The following is a 26,167-nucleotide window of genomic DNA, read 5'->3' as shown; positions in this document are numbered from 1 at the left end:
GTCAGAGAAAATGAATGAGATTCTTAATGAGTACTTTGTGTCAGTATTCACTGAGGAGAGGGACATGACAGATGTTGAGGTTAGGGATAGACGTTTGATTACTCTAGGTCAAGTCAGCATTAGGAGGGAGGAAGTGTTGGGTGTTCTAAAAGGCATAAATTGCACAAGTCCCCAGGTCTGGATGGAATCTATCCCAGGTTACTGAAGGAAGTGAGAGAGGAAATAGCTGTGGCCTTAAGAGATATCTTGCAGCATCCTTGAACACAGGTGAAGTCCCGGAGGACTGGGGAGTTGCTAATGCTGCCTCTTTGTTTAAGAAGGGTAGAAGGGATAATCCAGGTAATTACAGACCAATGAGCTTGACGTCAGTGGTAGGGAAGCTGCTGGAGAAGATACTGAGGGATAGGATCTATTTACATTTGGAAGAAAATGGACTTATAAGGGACAGGCAGCATGGTTTTGTGCGAGGAAGGTCATGTCTTACCAACTTAATAGAATTATTTGAGAAAGTGACAAAGTTGATTGCTGATGGAAGGGCTATAGATGGACTTCAGTAAGGCGTTTGATAAGGTTCCCTTTGGTAGGCTGAAGAAGAAAGTAGAGTTGCATGGGGTCCAGAGTGTACTAAGTAGATGGATAGAGAACTGGCTGGGAAGCAGGAGACAGACAGTAGTAGTGGAGGGGAGTTTCTCAAAATGGAGAACTGTGACCAGTGGTGTCCCACAGGGATCCATGTTGGGACCACTGTTGTTTGTCATATACATAAATGATCTGGAGGAAGGTATAGGTGGTCTGATTAGCAAGTTTGCAGATGACACTAAGATTGGTGGAGTAGCAGATAATGAAGGGAACTGTCAGAGAATACAGCAGAATATAGATAGATTGGAGAGTTGCACAGAGAAATGGCAGATGGAGTTCAATCCAGGCAAATGTAAGGTGATGCATTTTGGAAGATCCAACTGAAGAGTGAACTGTATGGTGAATGGAAAAGTCCTGGGGAAAATTGGTGCACAGAGAGATCTGTGTGTTCAGGTCCATTGTACCCTGAAGGTGGCAATGCAGGTTGATAGAGTGGTCAAGGAGGCATATGGCATGCTGTCCTTCATCGGACAAGTAGAAGAATTGGCAGGTCATGTTACAGTTGTACAGGACTTTGGTTCGGCCACATTTACAATACTGAGAACAGTTCTGGTCACCACATTACCAAAAGGATGTGGATGCTTTGGAGAGGGTGCAGAGGAGGTTCACCAGGATGTTGCCTGGTATTGAGGGTACTAGCTATGAAGAGAGGTTGAGTAGATTAGGATTATTTTCATTAGAAAGACGGAGGTTGAGGGAATGATCTGATTGAGGTCTACAAAATCATGCGAGGTATAGACAGGGTGGAGAGCAAAAAGCTTTTTCCCAATTACTAGGGGTCACGATTTCAAGGTGGGAGGAGAAAAGTTTAAGATGAGTGGAAAGTTCTTTATGCAGTGGGTGGTGGGTGCTTGGAATGTGTTGCCAGTGAAGGTGGTAGAGGTGGGCATGATAGCTTCATTAAAGATGTATCTAGACAGATCCATGAATGGGCAGATAGCAGAGGGATACAGATCCTTCAAAAATAGGCAACAGGTTTAGATAGAGAATCTGGGTCAGTGCAGGCCTGTTCCTGTGCTGTAATTTTCTTTGTTCTTCCCATCACCAAATCCCCCATTGTCCTTTTCATTTATTATCCACCAGCATCACAATCACCTGTATTTCCATTTATTCAAATTACATGTAATTCGCAGGAAGTGCAATCCACTTTTATTAGTTATTTCTAAACAACCTAGTCTGGGATGTTAAAACATACCTCTGGAGCAGATGAGTCTTGAACCCAGGTCATCTAGCCCAGAGGCAGAGATATTACCACTGTACCACAACGCTCATTGATTGAGCCCCTTTTTGCTCTTTTCTTTTTTGTTCTTTATATCCAGAGGTTCTCTTACACACAATTGATTTCCTTCTCCCCATCACAAAATCACCAGGGTATTTTTCAACTATTCACCATCCCCAGTAAATTATCCATGTCTTCCAATTGATTAATTTACAGTAAGGGTAATGCTGCAATTGTACCAGCTCCCTCCACTTCCTCTGGCAGCTCATTCAGTACACATACCACCAAAAGTACTTCATCAAAAGTGAAGATGTAGGGGAGCAAGGGGGAGTAAATCAAAATGGAAACGGAAAGATAAAAGTATCTTTATTTATTTTGAATTCATTATTTAGCAACTCATCTTATAGATGTTTTTCATTAATTTGCTCAGAAATGATTTGACACAACTCTGGAGTAGATGAGACTTGAACCCAGGCTTCCTGGCCCAGAGCTAAGGACACTACCATTGTACCAAAAGGGCCCCAGAGAGTTGTTGGTGAGATGAGTTTTTCTGTGTGCTCAAATGTTTGGACTTAAATGTGGACTCATATTCTGCTGCCTCAGAGATGTGACTCCTCCTGAGTCACTGACACTCGACTGATCCACTTTTATACATATTTTAAACCAATCTGTTCAGGCATATTGTAACACACTTGTGGATTAGGTGGGATTTGAACTCAGGTCTTGTTGCCACAAGGTAGAGATGCTATCACTGTACCAGAGGACCCATTGATCAATCCACTTTTGTCTGTATTTTTTAAATCAGTCTGTTTAGAGACGTTATTGTACAAAGCAGGGAACAGCATCCATAGCCCAAAGATAAGGACACTATCACTATGTTACTAGGGCTCTAAAGTTAATTCACAGCTAAATAATGGGATTGAAGCAGGGACCTTAACAGTTTCAGTCTAACACTCTTCTAACGGAACTATTTTCAGTCTATCCTCAATCTACTTTTATTCATACTGTTGGAATGCTGACCCCCATGGGGATAGTAGCACACTGCAATCAAGCATTCAATCCATGGTTCAATCAGTTCAATGACATCACTAGATGGTCAATAAAAACTAGATGGTCAATAAAATTGGAGGTGTAGTGGACAGCGAAGAAGGTTATCTCAGATTACAACAGGATCTTGACCAGATGGGCCAATGGGCTGAGAAGTGGCAGATGGAGTTTAATTCAGATAAATGTGAGGTTCTGCATTTTGGGAAAGCAAATCTTAGCAGGACTTATACACTTAATGGTAAGGCTCTAGGGAGTATTGCTGAACAAAGAGACCTTGGAGTGCAGGTTTACAGCTCCTTGAAAGTGGAGTCGCAATTAAATAGGATAGTGAAGAAGGCGTTTGGTATGCTTTCCTGTATTGGTCAAAGAATTGAGTACAGGAGTTGGGAGGTCATATTGCGGCTGTACAAGACATTGGTTAGGCCACTGTTGGACTATAGTGTGCAATTCTGGTCTCCTTCCTATCAGAAAGATGTTGTGAAACTTGAAATAGTTCCGAAAAGATTTACAAGGATGTTGCCAGGGTTGGAGGATTTGAGCTATAGGGAGAAGCCGAACAGGCTGGGGCTGTTTTCCCTGGAGCGTTGGAGGCTGAGGGGTGACCTTATAGAGGTTTACAAAATTATGAGGGGCATGGGTTGGATAAATAGACAAAGCCTTTTCCCTGGGGTCAGGGACTAGAGGTCATAGGTTTAGGGTGAGAGGGGAAAGATAAAAAGAGACCTAAGGGGCAACTTTTACATGCAGAGGGTGGTATGTGTACTGAGTGAGCTGCCAAAGGAAGTGGAGGGGGCTGGTACAATTGCAACATTTAAAAGGCATTTGGATGGGTATATGAATAGGAAGAGTTTGGAGGGATATGGGCCGGGTGCTGGTAGGTGGGACTAGATTGGTTTGGGATATCTGGTTGGCATGGATGGGTTGGACTGAAGGGTCTGTTTCCATGCTGTACATCTCTATGACTCTATGACTCTAAAGCTTATCCACAATTTGTATTCTTGCCCCTATAGTCAAAACAGTCTTATAGGAAAATCCAGTGATTATTGGCTGTCAAGTTGTACATATTACAAAACTTCCACAAGGCACTACTTGCTTATATATAATGTCTTTAATCTAAGACAGCATCCCAAGAGGTTTCACAGAAGTGCAAGCAGACAAAATATTAACATTAAATGAAAGAATAATCTTGAAAGAGGAGACAGACAAAAGATTTATTGAGGGAATTTCAGATCTTAGGGTCTATTCAGCAGATGGCACAGTCACCATTTGTGATGAGATCAGTGTGGGATGGATGAGGTAAACTGTCGTAATGGAGTTATGTTCGGCTGAAGGGGTAATGGAGAATGTGATAGGCAAGCCCTTGGAGGGATGTGAGATGTCATCCACCAATGATACCATTGATGTCATCACCATAATGAGTCCATGCATGGCCAATCTCAGCAATGCAGTTGCCATTGATGCTGCTGAATCCCAAATGGACTCAGACGTTAGGCCCACCACGCTGACGCAGCCACCGCTGATGCTGTCAAGTCCCACACAGGCCACTGGGCCCAAACACACCTCCCTCTACCACTACCAGGAAGACAAACTTGTCTCTGACATGCTGGAAACCTCTCCACCAATGTCAAGTTTTCCACAAGAAGGTAAGTAAGAAACAGAAAAAGAAAAGAGAAACGAAGAAAAAGTGGCTGAGCTTCCTGTGCTCAGGAACCAGAACGCTGTGCTACTTACTCCATCTCCATGTTGGAGCTAACCAATGGGATTGGCACCTGGGGAACCAAACTCTTTGTGTGGGCTTCTTTTGGCCATATCCGGGTCCCACTGCCTGTTTCTGTAATAGTAATATAAGGGTGGGTGTAATTGATTGCCAAAGGTGTAAAAATGTTTCTCTGAAATGGCACTGCAGGTCTTCTGCTTGTGTTTCACAACCACAGCTGCAAATAGATCTGTACAGGCACACATGCAACACACAATCAATTATTAACAGGCACATATGGCAGATGAGGTCTCAGCATTAAGAAATTTCCTGTTAAGTCTGCTTTTGGAAAAAATAGCCAAGGAACAAATCAATTGCGCAATTAAACTGCAAAGAAAAGTATAGGTTTGGAAAGTATAATGACAGAAATCTCATTAGGCTAGGTGGCAAACCTAAGTGGGTGCTTGCTGAGAATGCTTGTGCCAAACAGATGTGGAGGCTCTTTTCAACATCTGGTCAGAAGTCTTCAAGGTATCTTGGCATGCACGGCATTGGATGACCTGAAATTGACCTCTGCCAACTAATATAAATATGAACCAAATTTGTTATCACTATGCTAGCTAACCTGTATTGGTTGATAGTTTACTTGTGTTGTCACATCCCTCGAAGGGCTTGCCTATCACATTCTCGGGTGGCACAGTGGCAGAGTGGGTAGCACTGCTGACTCACAGCACCAGAGACCCGGGTTCAATTCCAGCTTTAGGTGACTGTCTGTGTGGAGTTTGCACGTTCTCCCCGTGTCTGCGTGGGTTTCCTCCGGGTGCTCCGGTTTCCTCCCAAAGTCCAAAATTGTGCAGGTTAGGTGAATTGGTCATGCTAAATTGTCCGTAGTGTTGGGTGAAGGGGTAAATGTAGGGGAATGGGTCTGGGTGGGTAGCTCTTCGGAGGGTCAGTGTGGACTTGTTGGGCCGAAGGGCCTGTTTCCACACTGTAAGTAATCTAATCTAACCTAATTACCCATATAGAACTCCATTACTACAGTTTTCCTCAGGTCCTGGCCTCTCATTCATTCCACACTGATCTCATCACAAATGGTGCTGAAAAATGGTGACTTAGTTTCGAATCAAAGCGCCTTGAAGTTGGCTGACCGTTTTGTGCTGATGTTGGTCTCAACGTCAGGGTAGAAGAGTTGAGAGTGTGTTGCTGGAAAAGCACAGCTGGTCAGGCAGCATCCGATGAACAGGAAAATTGATGTTTAGGGCCAGAGCCCTTCATCAGGAATGAGTCTGGGAGCCTCGGGGGTGGAGAGATAAATGGGATGGGGTGGGGCGGTAGCTGAGATTGCAATAGGTGGATGGAGGTGGGGGTAAAGGTGATAGGTCGGAGAGGAAGGTGGAGCAGATAGGTGGGAAGGAAGATTTACAGGTGGAACAGGTCATGAACACATTGCTGAGCTGGCAGGTGGAATTGGGGTAAGGTGGGGGGAGGGGAAATGAGGAAAGTGGTGAAGTTCACATTGATGCCCTGGGGTTGAAGGGTCCTGAGGCGGAAGATAAGGCGTTCTTCCTCCAGGCATCAGGTGGTGAATGAGTGGCGATGGAGGAGGCTCAGGATCTGCATGTCCTCGACAAAGTGGGAGGGGAAGTTGAAATGTTCGGTGATGGGGTGGTGGGGTTCATTGGTGATTATGTTCCAGTGATGTACTGTAAAGCGCTCTGCGAGAATGCATCCAGTCTCCCCAAAGCTACTCCCTCCTCTCTCTATACGTTGGTGCAGCTATCAGCTATCTCTAGTAGATCTATCCTGCTGGTGTATCTGGAGATACCCAAGGACTCTGATGCTAATGCATCGGACATTTCCAGTATGGTTTGAAAGTCATGTGCATGACCACGTCAGGATATGCTTGACATATCTATTGAATAGTTGACGAAATGTTTGCACAAGCCCTCAGAAATTAGTAAGAAGGGCTTGGTAGGGTCAACAGGGCTGGATTTGCTATTGTCATTTTTCATGCAGTGATCAATAGTGAATTGTACACCTGATTCTCTTTTGTTTCTCAGACTTGGTAGCAGTTTGATACAATTGAATGACTTGGTAGGCCATATCAGAGGGCAGTTAAATCAACCACATGACCTCATACAAACCACAGATAATTTTTCTCCCCCAGGTGACTCAATATCTTTATTTCCCCATTAAAACTAAATGACAGCACTAAATTACATGCACTTTACCAACCTTTTAAATTCCCTTCGGATGAAATGAAACTGCAAGGTTTTTCTTTCGTTCCCAAGGGCAATGACCCAATCCTCTTGGAACTTGCTGCTACCTTCCAAATTGAGAGTCCAGGGAAAGAGCCAAGACTGGAGAAAGGATGGCATGAAAGTCTGCCTGCTATTTTGCATGCAGGTCATATGGAAGGAGTAAGGAGTGGTCAATAGAAATCGTCCATGGGCAGGGGACATGCATTGCAGGATATGGGTGGTGAAACAACAGTTGGCCTATCTGAATCTTTCACTATCATGAACCCAAGGAACTTTGTAGGAGTTCCTGACTGATTTATTACTTGTCCAATATGGGTTGGTTGTGATCTTTATGTATTATGTTATCTCTGTGCTGCTGTTTTCTTTTTATCTTAAGTGCACTTTGAAATCCCTATTTTTGTTGAATTAGGAGAAATCATTTAAAAATATGATAGATATTTTCTGAGTATTTTATTTGTTATGATACTGTATGCTGCTTGATCTTGAATGTGTATATCACTGGGAATATAAAACATGTAGTTAAAGCCTATAGCCCATGAGATGTTCATGCTGATTACAAGGCTGGATTATTCTGAGAGGTATTTCCTGACAATGAGCTGAATGAAAGACACAAAAAAGATAAATATTACATGATTAATGTGTAAAACTATTGAGTAAATATGAGGTACAGTTTTCTGATTACCTGACACAACAAAATCTGTTCCTCGCCTTTGTACCATTGATTCATAACTAGCCATGAAAATAAACTGAATGCGTATGTAACCAATTAATTCATTGTGAACCAGCTTATGCAAATACAAAAATAATATCATCTGTCAAACTAGGCTTGAACAATCCTTAGCACTTCCTAATCCAGCACAAATGGTTCAAATATAAAATCAATAATGGTTTGATTTCTAGTCTTTAAGTTGACGTCAATTGCTGTGGGTTTGAAGCTTCAATTAAGAGCTTGATTAATGCTTGAGATGTGGATAAAATAAGTTACTGTGGAAAATGTTTTCTGGGAGTAACTTAACAGGACAAAACAAATGTTACTTGTACTTCATGGTACTGCAAATAAGAAGAGACGCAAATCCAACAAATTCAGCTAAGTAATACATCGGTGGACTTTTTGGATGTATTTCGCAATCTCCTTCAATGCAGTGATCACAAACAATGAAATTTGAGATTTCAGGATTGGAAAATGATTTTCTAGTGATTAATATGTAAAAAAGAAAACAAATAACTATACCAGTTATTGGAAAGCAGCAATCAAAAGTAGTCAGCAACACTGCAACTGGTACAACAGCAACAATAAAGTGAGGTGAAGAATCTGCAACAGCTGTTCAGATCGACATGTTGGTGCTAACATATAGAAACTTTACCAGTAAGTGTACATTTGATTTTTCATAATACTTTGCTTTATAAACATCATTGTAGTTTGAAGGCAGTATAAAATAGAAATATGCAAGCTATTATATTATCATATAAACATCAACTCTTTTCGTTTCTATTTTCTCAAGTTCTTCCTTTTCTCAATAAAGATTTTTATTTAATTTTAGTTATTATGTTATTAGTGTGATATTTCTAAAATATTCTTTCCTTAATTATTTTGGCTTTTACTATTGCTTTCACCTTTTAAATGTGGAACATCTTTGCAACAATTAACACTTTATTTGCTGGAAATCAGCTGAAAAAGCATTCATGGAAAAATGTAAACTGTGAATCTAATTATGTTCCAAGAAACATTATTTTCTGTTGTAAGGTGAAGTATTAAAACTTAGTGTTTGCAAATAGAACAAAACCAAAAGATGAACAGAGACTGAAAAGTAAACCATTTGGAGAGTAAAAACAACAAAGGGAAGATGCAGGGTATTGCACAATAGTAAACAAAAATAATATCCATCATCAAGAATGATTGTTGTAATGTGAAGTGGCAGCTATGTTGTTTATTCTTAAGAAACTAGTCTACTTTGATAACTGAACATGCGTTCCAAGTGATTCACTTTACTTCCACTCCAAGTGGATTAATTTAGGATAAGATGCTTTGAGGGAATAATGAATCTTGTTATTGTTAGTGGATAACTAGATAAGTAATAAGTTATCAGACAATTAACCTATTACATAGGATTACTTTACAATATTATTTGCAACAGAGAGATGTCATATTTATCAACAACAATGTGAATCCGGTTTCCTTCATTGAACAAATAATATCTTTGCAGGATATAACCTCCAACTCATTGAAATTTCTTTTCTCTTTGGTTATTGCAGTCACATACAGTATATGTGAGTTTAGATTCATTTAGATATTATTAAAGGTTAAGTGACATAATGAGCATTTATGATATGTATTTGAGGGAATATCAAAATCACCTTGTGTAATAACTTCATAAAATTGAACAATAAATAGTGTGAGATAATCTGCAATGGAGCAAGCTGGTGCAAAGGAATGCGAATAATTTCATGTGAATTGAATAAGTGTGCATGTTGCCAACGGATATGTGCTTACATTGAGTAATTAAAAAGTAGTGGACTCACCAAAGTTTTTGTGGAGTTTCCCAACCTTATATAGAATATTGAAAATTAACAGGTCATTAATCATTAGAATTAAAATAAGTTGGAAGACGTTTTGCTATTTTAAGCATACTGTTGCTTCACAGATCAAAGAAATGAATGAGCTTATGAGACAGGTGGTGAATTTCCACTTGTGTAAGTGAAACTGTAAATGTCCCACTTTACTAGTTACATAATCATATATGATAAGCAATGGCCTTGAAATAAGAATGTAGTACTTCTAAGTGTCCTAATATAAAAGTGATACGGAGTTCATTACAGCACTCCACATGGGAAAAATGAAGACCAACAAACTGAGTGAATTGCATTAATCATTTAAGCTGTTGGCTTTGTTGTAGTGGAGGTTCAGGCTAAAATTTTACAAGAACAAGAACATGGCTGAAATTCTGTCAGTAAACAGAATGGACCTTTAAAAAAAAATCATTCAATAATTGGATGCTACTTTCAGAAATCATACAGCAAGCTTTTGTTTCATTGTTACTGCTAGCTAAACAAATTGGCATGGTGGCTCAGTGGTTAGCACTGCAACCTTGCAATGCCAGCAACCCGGGTTCAATTCTAGCCTTGGGCAGCTGTCTGTGTGGAGTTTGCACATTCTCTCTGTGATTTTCCTCCCACAATCCAAAGATGTACAGATCAGGTGGATTGGCCATGCTAAATTGCCTGGAGTGTTAGGTGCATTAATCAGAGGGTGATGGGTCTGGGTGGGCTGCTCTTCAGAGGGCCAGTGTGGACTTGTTGGGCTGAAGGATCTGTTTCTACACTGTATGGAATCTAATCTTGAAAAGAATCCAATCCCAGTTTCCTTGGCTCAGTGTAAATCGAGAAGTGACAGCTTTATTTGTGCAGCAGTTTATACTGACAACAGGAATGGTGAGATATGTTGGGATTTTTAATGCCCAGCTGAACAGACTTGATTTAATATATCTCAAACAGTGGCACTTCTATATTCTATTCTTACTGAAGTGTATGGCAAGATTTTGTCCCTAATTTTCTGCCTGTATTATGCCAAACCTCCAATATAACTGAATATACAGCAAATCAGAGTTTCCCTATTGAATCCAAACTCTCACTTGTTATTTCAAAATGTTCTTGTTGTGGTTGTAAAAATTGCCTACCCATTTTATGGTCAAACATATGGCACTTGTCAAATGTGTCAAATATAGTTGCCATCATTTATGTCATTATGTCTCTGAGCATGATGGATGTCTATTTATCCCTGATGTCCTGCATGTACAATTATTGGACTGACTTTAATATATTTAAAGTTTAGGATTAATATTTTTTTTAAAAATAAGACTATTTTGTGTAAAGCTTCACCAAGAAAACTGGTCCATTCATCATTGCTAGAGTTCCAGAGATGTGTTACAGCCAATCTTTAATTTGCCTTTGAAGGGAGTCCCTTTAGGTGACTAGGAATCCTGCCTAAAATATATTAATGAACCTGACCACACCGAACTATCATAAGTGTCCCTCCTCTTCCAGGAGCATCGGATCACTGCTAAAAGTGAAATGCTCAGCTGATGAAAGAGAGTTTCAATTATTTCAGGATTTCCACAGTACTTCCAACAAAGTTACTGCAAGAAGATTGGAGGGATATTTAATATGTAGATGATGGGGTATATGTAAAACACATGTTCAAAAACAGAAATTAAAACCTTGCCAACTGAGCAACGTTTGAACAGCAGTGCAAACAAACTGAATATGCAAGTGGAAACTTCATATATCTTTCATAATGAGGTGAAAGGAGACTTTTATTCATGTAGAAGATCATAATACAACACCATAATCACTTTTCATATTATTTCAAAACACTTGAATCACATTTGACAAATCCTTGCAGCTGATAACCAATTGAACTTGATGGTATTCATTGCAACAACTCATTTTATATATTTCAAAGATATAATTGCAAAGCACATTGAGATAAAATAATAAATTATAGAAATGTAAAAAGAAACTATATTAAGAACAGCAGCACCTTCCTTTCTAGCTTCACAAACTTTACACTATTTTGATGTAATTAACTTAAAATAGATTTATTCTTGAGGAATCAGTTGTAAATATTTTAAAGGTTAACATATTTTTTAGGGCTTTTCTGAACCAAGAATAAAAAAATGCATAGATCACTGGGTTAAATGCAGAATTTAAATATCCAAACCAAAAAAAGAGATCAAACATAATGCGTGGGGTTGAGTGTTCAATGAAAGGGTCTATGAAATTAGAAGTGAAATATGGAGACCAGCAAATTAAAAATACACCCATCACTATTCCAAGAGTTTTTGCAGCTTTTCTTTCACTTGTCTGGGAACTTATGTTTTTACTGTCTTTGATAGCTTGGGTTTGCCTTGCAATGTCATTAATGGCTCGAGCTTGTTTTGTAGCTACAAAGTAAATCTTCGTATAAATACACAGCATTATAAATCCTGGGAGGTAAAAAGAAATTAGTGAATAAATCACTGAACAGAATTTCCCCATCAGCAGTATACAGCCACCATAACAATAAATTTGTCGGTAATAGAAATCCCTAATTTCAATTAAATTCAGTTCTAAACATATCATGCCAAAACCGACAAATGCTGAAAGAATCCAACTGGTGAAGATCATCATGAGGACAATTTGAAGTGTGATTCTGGTCTTGTATTTCAGCGGGTCACATACTGCATAATATCGATCAATAGAGATAAAGCACAGGTGGAATATTGATGCTGCACAAAGCATAAAATCAAAGCTTGATTGAAGTTTGCAAAACATTTCCCCTAAGTACCAACAGTTTTCTATAGATCTCACCAAACTGTACGGCATAACCATACATCCAAGCAGAAAATCCGCAACTGCCAACGAAAGAATTAGATAATTAGTGGGTGTGTGGAGTTTTTTGAAATGCGAGATTGAAATGATCACCAACATATTACCAACTACTGTCACCAGAATTGCCACCACACCAAACAGATAAAGGGATACTCGGAGGCCATTTGATCGGTTGGCTTTCATGCAAGACTGCTCCGCAAAACTGTAGCAATATTCAACCGTTTCTGTGCTCCTGAGGCTAGAATTCATTTTAGTTTTCTTTCAAGGTGCTTGGTCTTTGTGTTGTTGTTATAGCTTCAAAAACCAGCAAGTCCTTTCCTAAATGTCTTTTCTAATTCCAGAAGATCACTGATTCATCCTTTTCAACAACCTTCATTTCCATCTGCAAACAGAGAATATCAAAGCTTTCAAAAAGGAACAGTTGTTTCAGATTGCAGTTCACATAATTTGAAGAGCTATCCCAACATTTCACAACGTTGTTTTCTTAAGTGTAGGTGTCATTTAGAAGTGTAGAAATTTGTTCTATTTGCGTTATTTTATAGAACATATATTTTGTATCAGTGGATAGTGTCAAGGAATAATTTTGTGCCACATGTTCCTCATGCAAATCTCAGACACTCACCCCACACCACCCCAGTCACTAGCAAATGCATCTAATCAATCAGAAGCAGGCTATTCAGCCCATTGAGTCCCTACTGATCCTCCAAACAGTATCCCACCCAAACCCAGAACCAGCCCCCACCTATCCCTGTAATCCTGCATTTCCCATTGCTAACCCATCTAGCCCACACATCCTTGGATACTATGGGCAATTTAGCATGGCCAATCCACCTAACCTGCAGCCCTTTGGGCTGTGGGAGGAAACTGGAGCACCGGGAAGAAACCCTCGCACACCCGTAGAAAATGTGCAAACTTCACACAGCCTGACGCTGGAATTGAACCCAGATTACTGGTACTGTAAGGCAGCAGTGCTAACCACTCAGCCACTGTACCATCCTCAAAGACCTGCTTCCAGCTGACTACTAGGTTGTTTTCATCAGGGGAGTAGAATATGATCAGATAAGTGAAACCCAGTGTTCGCACCTTGCCAAGAGCCATTGTCACCTCCTGGTCTTGTGTTTACCACATTCTCAGTCAAAAAGGGGACATTTTTCAAATTTTATATTCATGACTCTGAACTATCCTTTAGAAAAGTTAATAGAATGATACCATTTATTATGAGTAATTGAATGTAAAAGATGGGAGTAGGTGGTGATTATGGTTCAGCTCTGCGAGCATTGATGACACAACATCTGGTATTACCGTGCACAGTATCAGTCTAAGGAAAGGCAAACAATTCAAAGAAAATTTATCTATTGAATGGGTGGCTGTGTTGAGTTGATGTGCTGTCCTTTGTGGAAAGTTTGAACAGGTTATGCTTATTCTAAACTAAGCATAAAAAATAAGTGGTCACCGATTTAAAACGAAGATGAGGGGAATTGCTTTTTTCTCAGTGGGCTATGACTCTTCAGAACTCTCTTTCTCAAAAGGTGGCCGAAACAGAGTTGTTGAATACTTTTATTGTTTAAATATTTTTGATCAACAAGTGGATGAAATGTTATCAAGGATGGGTGAAATTGTGGAATAATCAATTATTGAATGGCAGAGCAAGGTTAAGGAGCCAATTGGCATTCCCCTGCTCCTTATTCATATGTCTGTATGTTCATCTGCACCTGTATTAAATTCAAATAAACTATCCATCAGTTTGGAATCCATTGCCTTCATTATAGTTTTATAAATCTCAATCGTCTCTGCTTTAAAGTCTGCATTTAACCTATTAAAACACCCTAGTTGTTTCAATCTATCCTAGGAGCTCTATCATTTAGCATTGTGTATTAGATATTCTCTGGACCAGATCCAATTCCTTGGCTGTATTTTTTCAATTCTCAACAATAAGTCAATTTTACATCCTTATATGCACATTTTTAAAGGCATTCAGAACGTATTTTGAAAAATATAGATACCACAAAGTGGGGGGGGGGGGGGGGGGGAACGCAGTCACCTGGCTAGTAATAACATAAAAAATGCATGTCTATTGTCAAACAACCCTGAAGGACATTCCATTGAAATTGATGGGATGAAAATTCAATTAGTTCAAATAGCCACAACAGCTTACTGCTCAAATGTTTTTCAAAGGTGTTCCATGTGGCTCAACAGAAAAGGTAGACATGTACTTTATAGTACACAGGAATGCTGTTAACTACAGGAAAATTTCATCAGTAATTTACCTGAGCAGGCTGAAAAGTAGCAAAATGGAATTCAACTTTGAGAAATGTGCATTTGTATTATGTATTGAGGGCAAACAAAACAAGGGAATACACAATAAACAAGTGGATATTGAGAGAAGTAGAGCACATGAGAAACCCTCAGGAGCATGTCCACAGGCCCCTGATTGTGATAGGACCGGTAGGTAAGTTGCTGAAAATGACATATGGGATGCCTTTCTTCAGGAGGTAATGCATTGAATACCAAATGGTGGCACGGTGGCTCAGTGGTTAGCACTGCTGCCTCACAGTAGCAGGGACCTAGGTTCAATTCCAGTCTCGGGCAACTGCCTGTGTGGAGTTTGCACGTTCTCCCTGTGTCTGCATGGGTTTCCTCCCACAATCCAAAGCTGTGCCAGCCAGGTGAATTGGCCATGCTAAATTGTCCTTATTGTTAGGTGCGTTCGTCAGAGGGGGTGGGTTGCACTTCGGAGGGTCGGTTGGGCCAAAGGGTCTGTTTCCACACTATAGGGAATCTAATCTAATCTAAAAAAAAACAGGAATGTACTTCTGGAACAATATAAGGTGCTGGTCAGGACACAGCTGGAATTTGTGTCCAGCTCTTTGTCACCACATTATGGAAAGATAATAGCTCTAGAGAATATTGCCAGGGTGTGAATTTTTCAGGATGAGGAAAGGTTGAATAGAACAAAATTGTTTTTTCTTAGCAGGGAAGGCTAATGGGTAACTTAATCAAGGTCACTTAACTGGAGGCTTGGACAGAGTGGACAGGGAAGACTAGTTTCCCGTAGTAGAGAGGTTAACTACCAGGAAGGACACCTTTACTGACAGAAGGATTAGAGGGGACATGAGGAAAAACCTTTATCATCCAGAGGATTAGGGATAGTTGGAATTCATTGTCCAATTTGGTGATTGAGGTTAAAATCTTCAACTCATGTAAAATGAACCTTGATCTGTGCCTAAATCACTTTAACCTGCAAGACTATGGACCATGTGCTGGCAAGTGGGATTAGAATGGGTGGCTAATTTATTTAGCCCATTGTGTTTGCACTGGCTGAAAGGCCTCCTCTAAGTACTATAACTTTTCTCCTCTTCAGTGGTTTGAACATTGACAATTATCTACCACTATGGGGTCAGCAATTAAATGGAATGCAAAAAATAGATCAGATGTACAGTAGGGATCAGTTTAGTCTATGCCAAGAGGCCTTGGTTTGAGTTGCATCACCTCCAGAGGTGTACAATAATATCTCTGAATGGGTTGATTTGGAAAAGTCCACCCAGTAAATGGCTGTTGTGCAGGGTAGTGCATAATGATGATAGTGAATTGGCAGACTCCACCTGAAATTATTCCCATTTCTAAACTGTCTGTAGATCTGTCAGTTTGATAGTTCAATGTTTAAACTAAAATGACTTTGTGCGCATATATAAGAGAAAGTGATCCTGTTTTGTGTAATTACCAGAAGGCATTAGGGGCTTGATATCTCCTATCGAGTTAAACTGCATCAATTTAACAATTCAGACTAATTATGGTTAATTGCTAGAATGCATGCATTCAGAGTAACAGATAAAAATGCAGAGACATAAGAAATAAGAACGGGAGTAGGCCAATCTGCTCCTTAAACCTGCCCTGCCATTCACCAAGATCAAGGCTGAATGGACCCCAACCTCAACTAAAACGAAGATCTGCAGATGCTGGAGAACTGAAACAAAAACAGTAATTGCTGGTGAAACTCAAGTGGTCTGGCTGCATTTGCGAGAAGAAAGCAGAGTTAACATTTTGAATCTGGCGACCCTTCATCAGAACTAATAGCAGCTAGTAAAAACTGGTGTTTATGCTGAGGATGAACTTGGCAGCGGAGTGGGGAGGGAGGGGGTTGTTGGATAAATGAGGGGTGGGAGGAGAGCTGAATGAATAGAGGAAGATGGAGGCAAAATGAAAGGCACAGATAAATGAGGGGGTTATAGATGGCAGGCCAGCACAATAGAGAAGCTGAATAACTGATAATGATTCAGAACTTCCAGTCGCCTGCCATATCAACTCACCACCATTTCCCTAGCCAGCATTTCTACCACAGAGCTGCTGTGGTTTTCCAGCAAGTCTCAGCACAAGCTCAAAGAACAACATTTCATTTTCTGCTTGGGGGCCTTGCAACTTCTAGGACTCAACATTACTACAATAACTTTAGATCCTGATTCCATCCTTGTCTGTTTTTCCCCCACCCCCACACCTAGTCTTGTTATGATGTAGTAAAGCCAATGCTTTTTCACCCACTCTCGGACCTATTGTGTGGTCTGCCTTCAGCATGGACTACCCTCAGCTCTCATTATCACCTCACATTATCAGCTTCTCTTCTGTCCTGTCTTGGCCTGCCACACATAACCGCTTGTTTAACCACACCTTTCACAATGCTCTCAGCTCCTGATGAAGGGCTCTTGCCCGAAATGTCGATTTTCCTGCTCCTCAGATGCTGCCTGACCTGCTGTGCTTTTCTAGCAGGCTCTTGCCCGAAATGTCGATTTTCCTGCTCCTCAGATGCTGCCTGACCTGTGTGCCTTTCTAGCACCACTCTAATCTTGTCTCTGATCTCCAGCATCTGCAGTCCTCACTTTTGTTCAACTCCATCTCCACCCATTCACTCTGAAGTTAGGTGATCAGTCGACATAAAAACAGCTAAGAAAATCCAAATTCATTTTTTTTAAACTCATGAGCCATAGGTGATGCGAATTTTATGGATTATTCAATGGTTTTTAATGATGGTGAATACTTCATGCCTCCATTCCATTAAGATCAAAATTCCTACAAAGTCATTTACCATGGAAAATATACAGCTTAGGTCACATAGTCGTGATCACTTTAATTGTAGGTTTAGAAAAATTGAGTGTTCGAACAATTGTTGCTGGAGTGAGCAGCAGAAAGCAGATTGAAGACTAAGTTGGAAAGGCACATTAGAGACATTGCCCATTATATGCCAGACAATACTGGCACATTCACAGTTATTATCAGTAGATCAGCCAAGTGTGTCAACAGGGCACAACTATCCTATAACTACCAAATATACTCGAGTACAAGTCATTCTCATGTAAAAACCGCCCACATATTTTTGGCTAAATTTTCTGGAATTTTTCATACATCTTGCGTAATGGTCAACCCTAGTTCTTCACAGATAACAGATCAACATTTGTGAGTCAATGTATTATCCTGTACATAAATGTTTTCATGCTATTATGTGTTTTTATGTACAATACATGCCAACATTAGACTTTCTTAAGTTCATTGTCGAATGAGCACTATAAATAGTGTAAGTGGTGTAATACAAAGTTTATCACACCATCATTTCCTTTATGAAATAGACCTGTATGCATTTACTTCACTATAATTACCATGTAGCTGTTGACGATTTCTCATGATTGTATGAGAGTCAAATGTCTGAATTTTTTTATCAGAAATAAAAGCTTAAAATGTTACTTTGAAAAACTAAAACAATAGTAGACGAGAGAAAATGGAAGGGAATGGAAAAATTTGGCACGAAAATTTAAGATGCATCAGGTCAGAGTCAGGTGATAACCTCCCTTTGTGTGTATTCAGCTGAGTTCAGTTTCCATGTTGCACTCATGGAATTATTGTAATTCCTTGTAGTTTGTTTTTCTATATTCATTTAGAGATCAATTAGGCTTCTGCTAATGGTAGGTATTTTGGATTGTAGAATTAATTCAGCCCCCCAAAATTTAGTATTCCTGTAATAGTCAACCCCATAAATTTAACTCTAAAAAATAGTCCGAAAAATTAAATTTTACGGGAGTATATATGGTGCACATTATAATTTTATCTATTTAATTATAACATTGACTGTGACAAGAAGCAGCATGGTGGCTTAGTGGTTAGCATTTCTGTCTCATAGGAATCCAGGTTCGATTCCAGCTTTGAGCGACTGTCTGTGTGGAGTTTGCATGTTCTCCTTGTGTCTGCATGGGTTTCCTCAGAGTGCTCCAGTTTCCTTCCACTGTCCAAAAATGTGTGGAGTTGGTGGATTGGCCATGTTAAAACATATTGCCCCGTTGTGTCAAGGGATCTGTAAGTTAGGTGGGTAAAAGCAGAGATGGGAGGCTGTTCAGAGGATCAGGGCAGACTTCCTAGACCGAATGGCCATTTTCTGCACTGTATAGATTCTATAATTCTGTCTGGTATAATGGAATTAAAATTGAGTATAAAACATTCTGTATCTAACTCAATAATTTAAAACTCCAATTCTCTATAAAAGCTGGAGGTTCTATGACTTGTGCATTTTCTCTCTTTCTGATTCACTGAAGCTATTACTTGGGCAGGAGCTTGCTGGGAAATACACTGAGTAAAAGTATTAACATCTTAGTACCTTTTTGTTAATGTACCAAACCCAAGATGAGAAAAAAAAATCAACATTCGAAAGAAGAAAAGTAGTTTAAAAGATCAGAAGACTTTAAACTGTTCACTGATATTTAGCATTTCTGCTGGGAAAGGTAAATTTACGCAAAACATATTCTTACTTATATTAAAATATATACTTAAATTATCTTCAAATAGAACACTTAATCTTAATTTCTTGGTTACTGCCTTTCATCGTGATTCAAGTGATTATAGCAGTGAAAATAAATCTTTCAATTAATCTGAAGTTTCAGCTAGGAAATCAGACATGCAAAATATAAAACTGTTAGGGTTTCATTGTTGCTTCTGATAATATCAGAACAGAGCACTCACCATCAACACCAGCATTTCTGTCTCACACCTTCACTAACACTAATTGCCTCTTAGTGATTTTCACCAGCTATTTATATAGCAAATTTGAATGGTCTCAACAGTTGACCAATTATTATAACTATGATTCTAGCTCCAAGCACAGCTACAGCAGGGATTAAAGATTATCATCTCTGCACTGGGGACATCACTCAGCATCCTGAACTTGATAATAGACAGCATGTTAGGGCCCACTGCTTGTGCACTCTTACCCAGGGGTGATATTTTTTCAGCCTGGAAAATAAACAGAAAAGGTTATTACCATCCCCTCTGGTTTGTCATAAATAAGAGCCATTGCAACAACATTCAACACTTAATGGCAAACATTTTCCAGTTAAGTCTAACCCAACTGTGTGCAATAATATAGGAATTGAAATTATGATATTAGTATCAGATATAATTGGAAACATCAGGATGAATGGTCATCTCTGAGTGATGAAGGATCAAATCAACATTGCCAGAGCAACATATATTCTAGCCAATAGTTAGTATAACCATTTCTGATACAAGAGCTAACAAGAATAGGTACAATCAAAGTCATATTGTTTAGATCTCTATTAAATATTGCCAAACATAAATATTACCTCAACCACCAAATGTCTCAATCCCTCCTACAACCAAACTTACTAAAATCCAGAATTATTTTCAACTTTACCTTATATAGCCTGCTGCCACCAAATTAAGTGCTCTAAATTAAGTACAATAAATTACTGACAAAGGGCTATTTTCCTTATGTTTGAAGATCAGTTAAATGGGGCACAAAAATTGAGACAGCAAACTGCTAATACAGATGTCAAGGTTGGAAGAACTCCAAGACAACAAAAAAATTCCTTCCAAATGGACGAAATGCATCGGAGCTACTAAACGGGAAACGTGGAGCACAAAGGAATCATAAGGTAAGTGTAGAAAAGTATTTTCCTGGGAGATAATATCTACGTGAAAGGAATAATGGTGCAAATAAATGTTTATTGCGTTTTGGGTTGGTAAAGGTCGATTCTGTGTTACCCTCTGCTTACGAGGATGTGAAACGCTATAAAGACAGAACACAGTCACGGTGCTTTCTGTTTGTATTTAGCTTTCACACTCAAATCTGTCTGCGATATGAATGCTTTCCAAACAAAGACGAACAATTCGTGCACCGCATCAACGACAAAAAGGGTGATTTGGGCTTTAAAGCCTAACACGTGAACCAGAATCCAAAGAATTTGTTCAACACCGAAATGAAAAAGCAAAAAGAAACTTACGGTGGGAGTTGCTGTTTCCTGGATCGGTTATCGCCCAAAACTAATGACCAGTGTTTTGTGAACAATTTATTGTTTGCCTACGAACCCAGAATATGGTTCAAAAATTAAGCAGCTTTCTCACTAACTATCACAAATCCAAGACATTCCGAAACTGTATAAAGCAGAAATAGTTACTGACATTACTAATTATTCAGGTCTCCTCCAGAGCTGCCATCACCAATAATGACCCAGAATCACAATTCAAATTCAATTTATTCAATGATCCCGCCCAATCCTTAGGACTGGAAAATTAATGGTCTGGAGATAAACATGCAAATAGAAATACACTAGTCAACTTCACCAGGAAGTAATAAAAAAGAATTCAGCAGCCTAACAACTGTTGGGCAGCTCGGTGACAGAAGATTGGTCGCGTTTGGTGTGTGGTGAGGTATTGCTATGAAGGGAGCCTCTGTTAAAATGTTCTAAAATCATCGGTAAGTTAATGATGCACTTAAAAGAGCTTTGTCACAGCTTAATGTAGCGTTCCACAATATATTGTGTTGAATTTGTAGGAAATAGGAGTACAAATAAGTTGTGCAATGTTTTGCATAATTCTTTAAATTTGTGTATATACGAAATGCAATCAGTTTTACTATTCTTTCGAACTGTTTTACGTACTTATTAACAATGCTCACAATAGAAATCGAATCAACTGTCCCAAGTCAAAATGGGAAATTCTTAGGGAACATTTCATTACATTATAACTTGCGTAGCCTTTCTTCAAAACTGGTCTACTTGCAACTTATGCGTTGTTTTCCCAGTACATCAACTTTCGTTTAGTGCTCGAAGTTCATTTTTGTTCCGTGAACTGAAGGGAGAAACAAACTAAACTCGGGCAGCGCGGTGGCTCGGTGGTTAGCACTGCTGCCTCACAGCACCAGGTTCGATTCCAGCCTCGGGTGTCTGCCTGTGTGGAGTTAGCACATTGTCCCTGTAGGTTTCCTCCGGGTGCTCAGGTTTCCTACCTCAGGTGAATTGGCCATGTTAAATTGCCCATTGTGTTAGGTGCATTAGAGAGAGGGAAATGGGTCTGGGTGGGTTGCTCTTCCCAGGGTCAGTGTGGACTTGCTGGGCCAAAGGGCCTGTAGGGAATCTAATCTCATCATATTCGATATTACTATAACGTCCAAGGTTACGGAGTAAGTTCTGGAAAATGCGATTAGAAGAGATAGATGCTTAATAACAGTCATAGACCTAATGTCTGCTGTGAAAGCTCCATGATCTATCACCACTGTCAAATAAAAATCATGGATTGGTGCTTATGAGAAATGAACGCCCTGTTTGGCGCTTTGTCAACCATACACAATTATGAAGAGATATTAACAGTTAAACAACTTAATCCCTCTGAAGTTTGGATTGACGAACATGATGTCTATATTAAAATATCTAATTTGGAAACTGAATTTACAATGACAAGAAATGAAATAGTGGCAATTTGTCAGTGTATTTTTCATTCACATTTGAAATGAGCAAGACTGTCTTTTACTGATTGTTGTTGGTGAGAAAGTGGAACAGTCATGTTGCACGGAGAGAAAAACAGCAATTTTCTGTGCAACAAAGACAGAAATTTCTGGAAAAGCTCAACAGGTCAGTAGCATCTGTGGAGAGAAATCAGAGTTAACATTTTGGATCCACTGACCCTTCCTCAGAAACATTAACTCTGTTTTCTCTCCACAGATGCTGCCAGACCTGCTGAACCTTTCCAGCAATTTCTGTTTTTGTTTCTAATTTCCAGCATCTGCAGTTATTTTCTGTACAATTTTTTTTACATATTTAGAGTCATAGAATCATCAAGATGTAAAGCACAGAAATAGACCCTTCTGTCAAATTCATCCATGTCGACCAGATATCCTAAATTATTCTAGTCCCATTTGCCTGCATTTGGCCCATATCCCTCTAAACTCTTCCTATTTATATACCCATCCAGATGCCTTTTAAATGTTGTAATTGTACCAGCCTCCACCACTTCCCTTGGCAGCTCATTGCAGACATGCACCAGCCTCTGCATGAAAAAATTGCTCCTTAGATCCCTTTGAAATCCTTCCCCTCTCACCTTAAACCTATGCCCTCTAGTTCTGGAATCCCCCACCCAGGGAAAAGACCTTGCCTATTTACTCCATCCATGCCCGTCATGATTTTATAAACCTCTATAAGGTCAGCCCTCAGCCTCCAACACTCCAGTGAAAACAATCCCAACCTCTCCCTATAACTCAAGCCGTCCAACCCTGGCAAAATCCTAGTAAATCTTTTCTGAACTCTTTCAAGTTTCACAACATCTTTCCTATAGGAGGGAGACCAGAATTGCACACAGTATTTCTGTTCTTGTTTTTAATGTACAAAATGCATCTCAACTCAATTGATTGTTTTAACGCAAAATGTAAGCTACAGCTGTTCTTTTAGCAAGGTTCGATTTTTCTTTGTGGTATTTAATTCCTCAGTCCAGTCCAGTTGAGAGAAATAACTATGCTCCCCACCCCCCCTCCCACTATCAGTGTCGGCAGTAATGAGTGTTTATGATAGTTGGAAAATCGTATACGCTATGAGTCCAACACCGTGAAAATACCTAGACTGACAAGGTTCACACCAAAGTGCAAAATCCCAATTTTGCATCTAATATTTCAGTTCTTTTGTACAAGTCACATGATTACTGGTATTGAGTTAGGTTTCTCCTTCCTCTCTCTTTAGACTCAGGCTGATTGAAGCTGCCTTGACCAAGAACAAGTAAGCCCATACAAAGCAAGGAATGAACTGAGAGCCTTCTGACCAAAATGATTCAGTTCATCACTGCACTGCAAGATGATTGACTTTTGTGTGAGCTGCATGGACATATAGTGATTAGTTAATGTGCTGTTAGTTTGTATTCAAAGACATATCAGCACTATCTTCAACTGATGTTACATTTATTTTATTGAATTGAAAGCATTTATGTGGCTCCTTCAGTGTAATATTGTCAATCGTTACAGCACTAGAATCATTCATCTAAAGTTTCCATCAATCCTTTATCAAAGATAAAAGGGGAACTCAGTGAAAATTCTAATGTCTCAGATTGTCCAGGTGTTGGATTCTAAGCATGTGAACTAATATAAAGCAAAACGTCACTTGATTCCCCCTATCTCCTCATGGAACTGTAAGATTTTGTGCACTGTTATTGATTATCTGGAGTTCATTAGTCTGTTACGACTACATGCAGACAAGTTGAGCTAAAACTTTACTATTTTTTAAATTCCATTATTTCACTTCACAAAACCCTTTCTCACTTGTGTTTAAAAATTATTTGTCGGCATTTTATTGATTCAATAAACATTAAACTTTATTGAATGAGTGTATTGCTTCAATTACTACTCGTTCAATCCTTTTTTCGATTTCACCCTATTAATTTGTTAGGTTTGTTGTGTTTCCAGTACTGCTTGAACCCATGAGTTCAAGCAATTCTTGCTCTGCCATTGCTTAACATTGTTAAAAAGTAATTGCCCACTAGAAATGGTTCATTGTATGCTATATTAGGAAAATGGGACACACAGGCTGTAACAATGCTGTGTGTGTGTGTGTGTGTTGTCCTGAGTTAGCTAATGCTGGGATTAGATTAGATTACTTACAGTGTGGAAACAGGCCCTTTGGGCCAACAAGCCCACACCAACCCACCCAGACCCATTCCCCTACATCTAATACTGCGGGCAATTTAGCATGGCCATTTCACCTAGCCTGCACATCTTTGGACTGTGGGACGAAACCAGAGTACCTGGAGGAAACCCACACAGACACGGGGAGAATGTGCCAACTCCACACAGACAGTTGCCTGAGGCAGGAATTGAACCCGGGTCTCTGGTGCTGTGAGGCAGCAGTGCTAACCACTGTACCACCCACAACTCACTTCAGTACAGCTCTTCTATAAAAAAGGAAAAGTAAAGAATTGGTCCCCTGGTTATTTTGAGATAGAAATATCACAAAGAATTGAGTCAAAATTTGTAATTTTAGAACTGAACAATGTGCCATTGTATACTTAGTTTACAAAACAATCTGCAATATGAGTGCTTTCACAAAAGCATCTGGAGGTTAAGCATAATTTCCAACAGCACAGTGGGATAAAAATGGATTGGGTTTTCCGAAATGTATGTCTTCTAAACCAGGTTAAATTCAGGCAGTGGATTTGAACAAAATGCCAATCTGTTTATTGAACTGTGTTCATATCTCAGCATTCTATATCATGCTGCATCATTCTTCAGTCCTCTTTTGGTGTTTTGTATTTGCTTGTCATTAGCAAGGTGGTTAACTAGCACTAATTTAGTTTGTTTTATCCATTAATTCATGGGATGTGGCTATCGCTGGTTGGTCCAACATATATTGCCCATCTCTATTTACTCAAGAGAATGAACTACGTTTTTGAACTGCTAAAGTCCATTTAGTGGTGGCACTTCCAAACATTGAGGGGGATTGTGGGAAGTTTTCCAGGACTTCAACCCAGTGATACTGAATGAGTAGTGACGTGTTTCTTCAATCGAACTTTTTGTTTGGAGGTATGGGTCTACCTTTATGAGTGTTGCATAGGGCTGAAGATCACAGGGACTAATAAGAGGCTTTACAATGGGCTGTTATGGGAGTAAAACTACGCTGAGTCATTCGAGTCTGCAAAGAGTCAAAATTGTAGGAAATCAGTAACTGCTGTCTCTACCAAATAAGCATGAAACATTCTGGATTGGTCACGTGCATGGATAATTCCAAATAAGGTATAAAGCAGCCTGAGATATCCTTTGTTCAACAGAACTTTGAAGATTAACACTGCAGGAGGTACCCTATGTCAGGAGGAGTGGTGAAAACATCGAGAAGAGTTCCAGCCTGGCCAGCTACCAACTCTCCCGGGTAATAATGTCTGGGGTTAGTTACAAAAACTAGGGTAGTGTAAGACAGTGATTGAGATTTCCATAGTAGTTAAAAACATATGTTATTCATTTATTTTTGTAGTTTTGTAGAGCTCTAAGTGTCTCTGCTGTATCTTCATCTATGAGACTGGCAACGTGGGATTTATGAGGAGTATGGTGTAATGACCAGAGCACTATTCTGTTGACCTTTAGTTGTTTATGGCTGTAAACCAGTTTAATTCATTTCCACTTTAGTGTTTAGTTTTACTCTATTTTGTAAAGTGATGGTTCAGGAACTTATCCGCAGTTTTATTTTAATTTTTTAAACTGCCTGTAGCTACTGTACCTGCTGACCTCCACTAGTGACATGTGGTCAGAAGAAAATTATCCATTTCAAATAACAATCTTGGACAATCAGCTCTCCAGGAATGCAAATGCCAGGAAGATGTCACCTAGAGTGTAATGGTTGGGGGAAAGGTTGTCCTCAACAGAAAGAACCTTAACTGTATTGTTATAAAAAGGAGCTGGCAAATTCTACAAATATGTTCTGATTTTTGGTGAGCAGGCACCACCACCATCTACATCCACCATTTGACAGGCTCACATAATAGTCTCAGTTGTGTATCATTTCTCTTCCATCAAGTTACCATCAAGGAAATTCCCAGCTTGGTGTCCTTCTTTCTACCCGCCCAGTTAAATGGCATCCATATCTGGGGTCAATAGAAGCTCCCTCCCAATCAAAACTGAGGGGCTGTTGCATTATCAGA

The 26,167-nt window shown here is 39.5% G+C and overlaps 1 protein-coding gene across 1 annotated transcript; it reads right to left on the bottom strand.

Annotated features, from left to right (window-relative positions):
- Window positions 1-11,164: 11,164 nt before the first annotated feature.
- Window positions 11,165-20,571, bottom strand: LOC122548643 (trace amine-associated receptor 1-like). The gene is made up of 3 exons (XM_043687478.1): window positions 20,506-20,571; window positions 19,474-19,495; window positions 11,165-12,611 (listed from the first exon to the last, which is right to left on the bottom strand). Exon 3 carries the CDS (start codon window positions 12,476-12,478, stop codon window positions 11,447-11,449), a length of 1,032 nt encoding a protein of 343 aa, XP_043543413.1. The 5' UTR covers window positions 12,479-12,611; window positions 19,474-19,495; window positions 20,506-20,571; the 3' UTR covers window positions 11,165-11,446.
- Between the last annotated feature and the right edge of the window lie 5,596 nt (window positions 20,572-26,167).

This window comes from Chiloscyllium plagiosum, chromosome 3, assembly GCF_004010195.1.
Source record: "Chiloscyllium plagiosum isolate BGI_BamShark_2017 chromosome 3, ASM401019v2, whole genome shotgun sequence".
In the NCBI taxonomy this organism is placed as follows: domain Eukaryota; kingdom Metazoa; phylum Chordata; class Chondrichthyes; order Orectolobiformes; family Hemiscylliidae; genus Chiloscyllium; species Chiloscyllium plagiosum.
The sequence above is the reverse complement of the archived record's forward strand: the minus strand, read 5'-3'. Positions and strand labels throughout refer to the sequence as shown.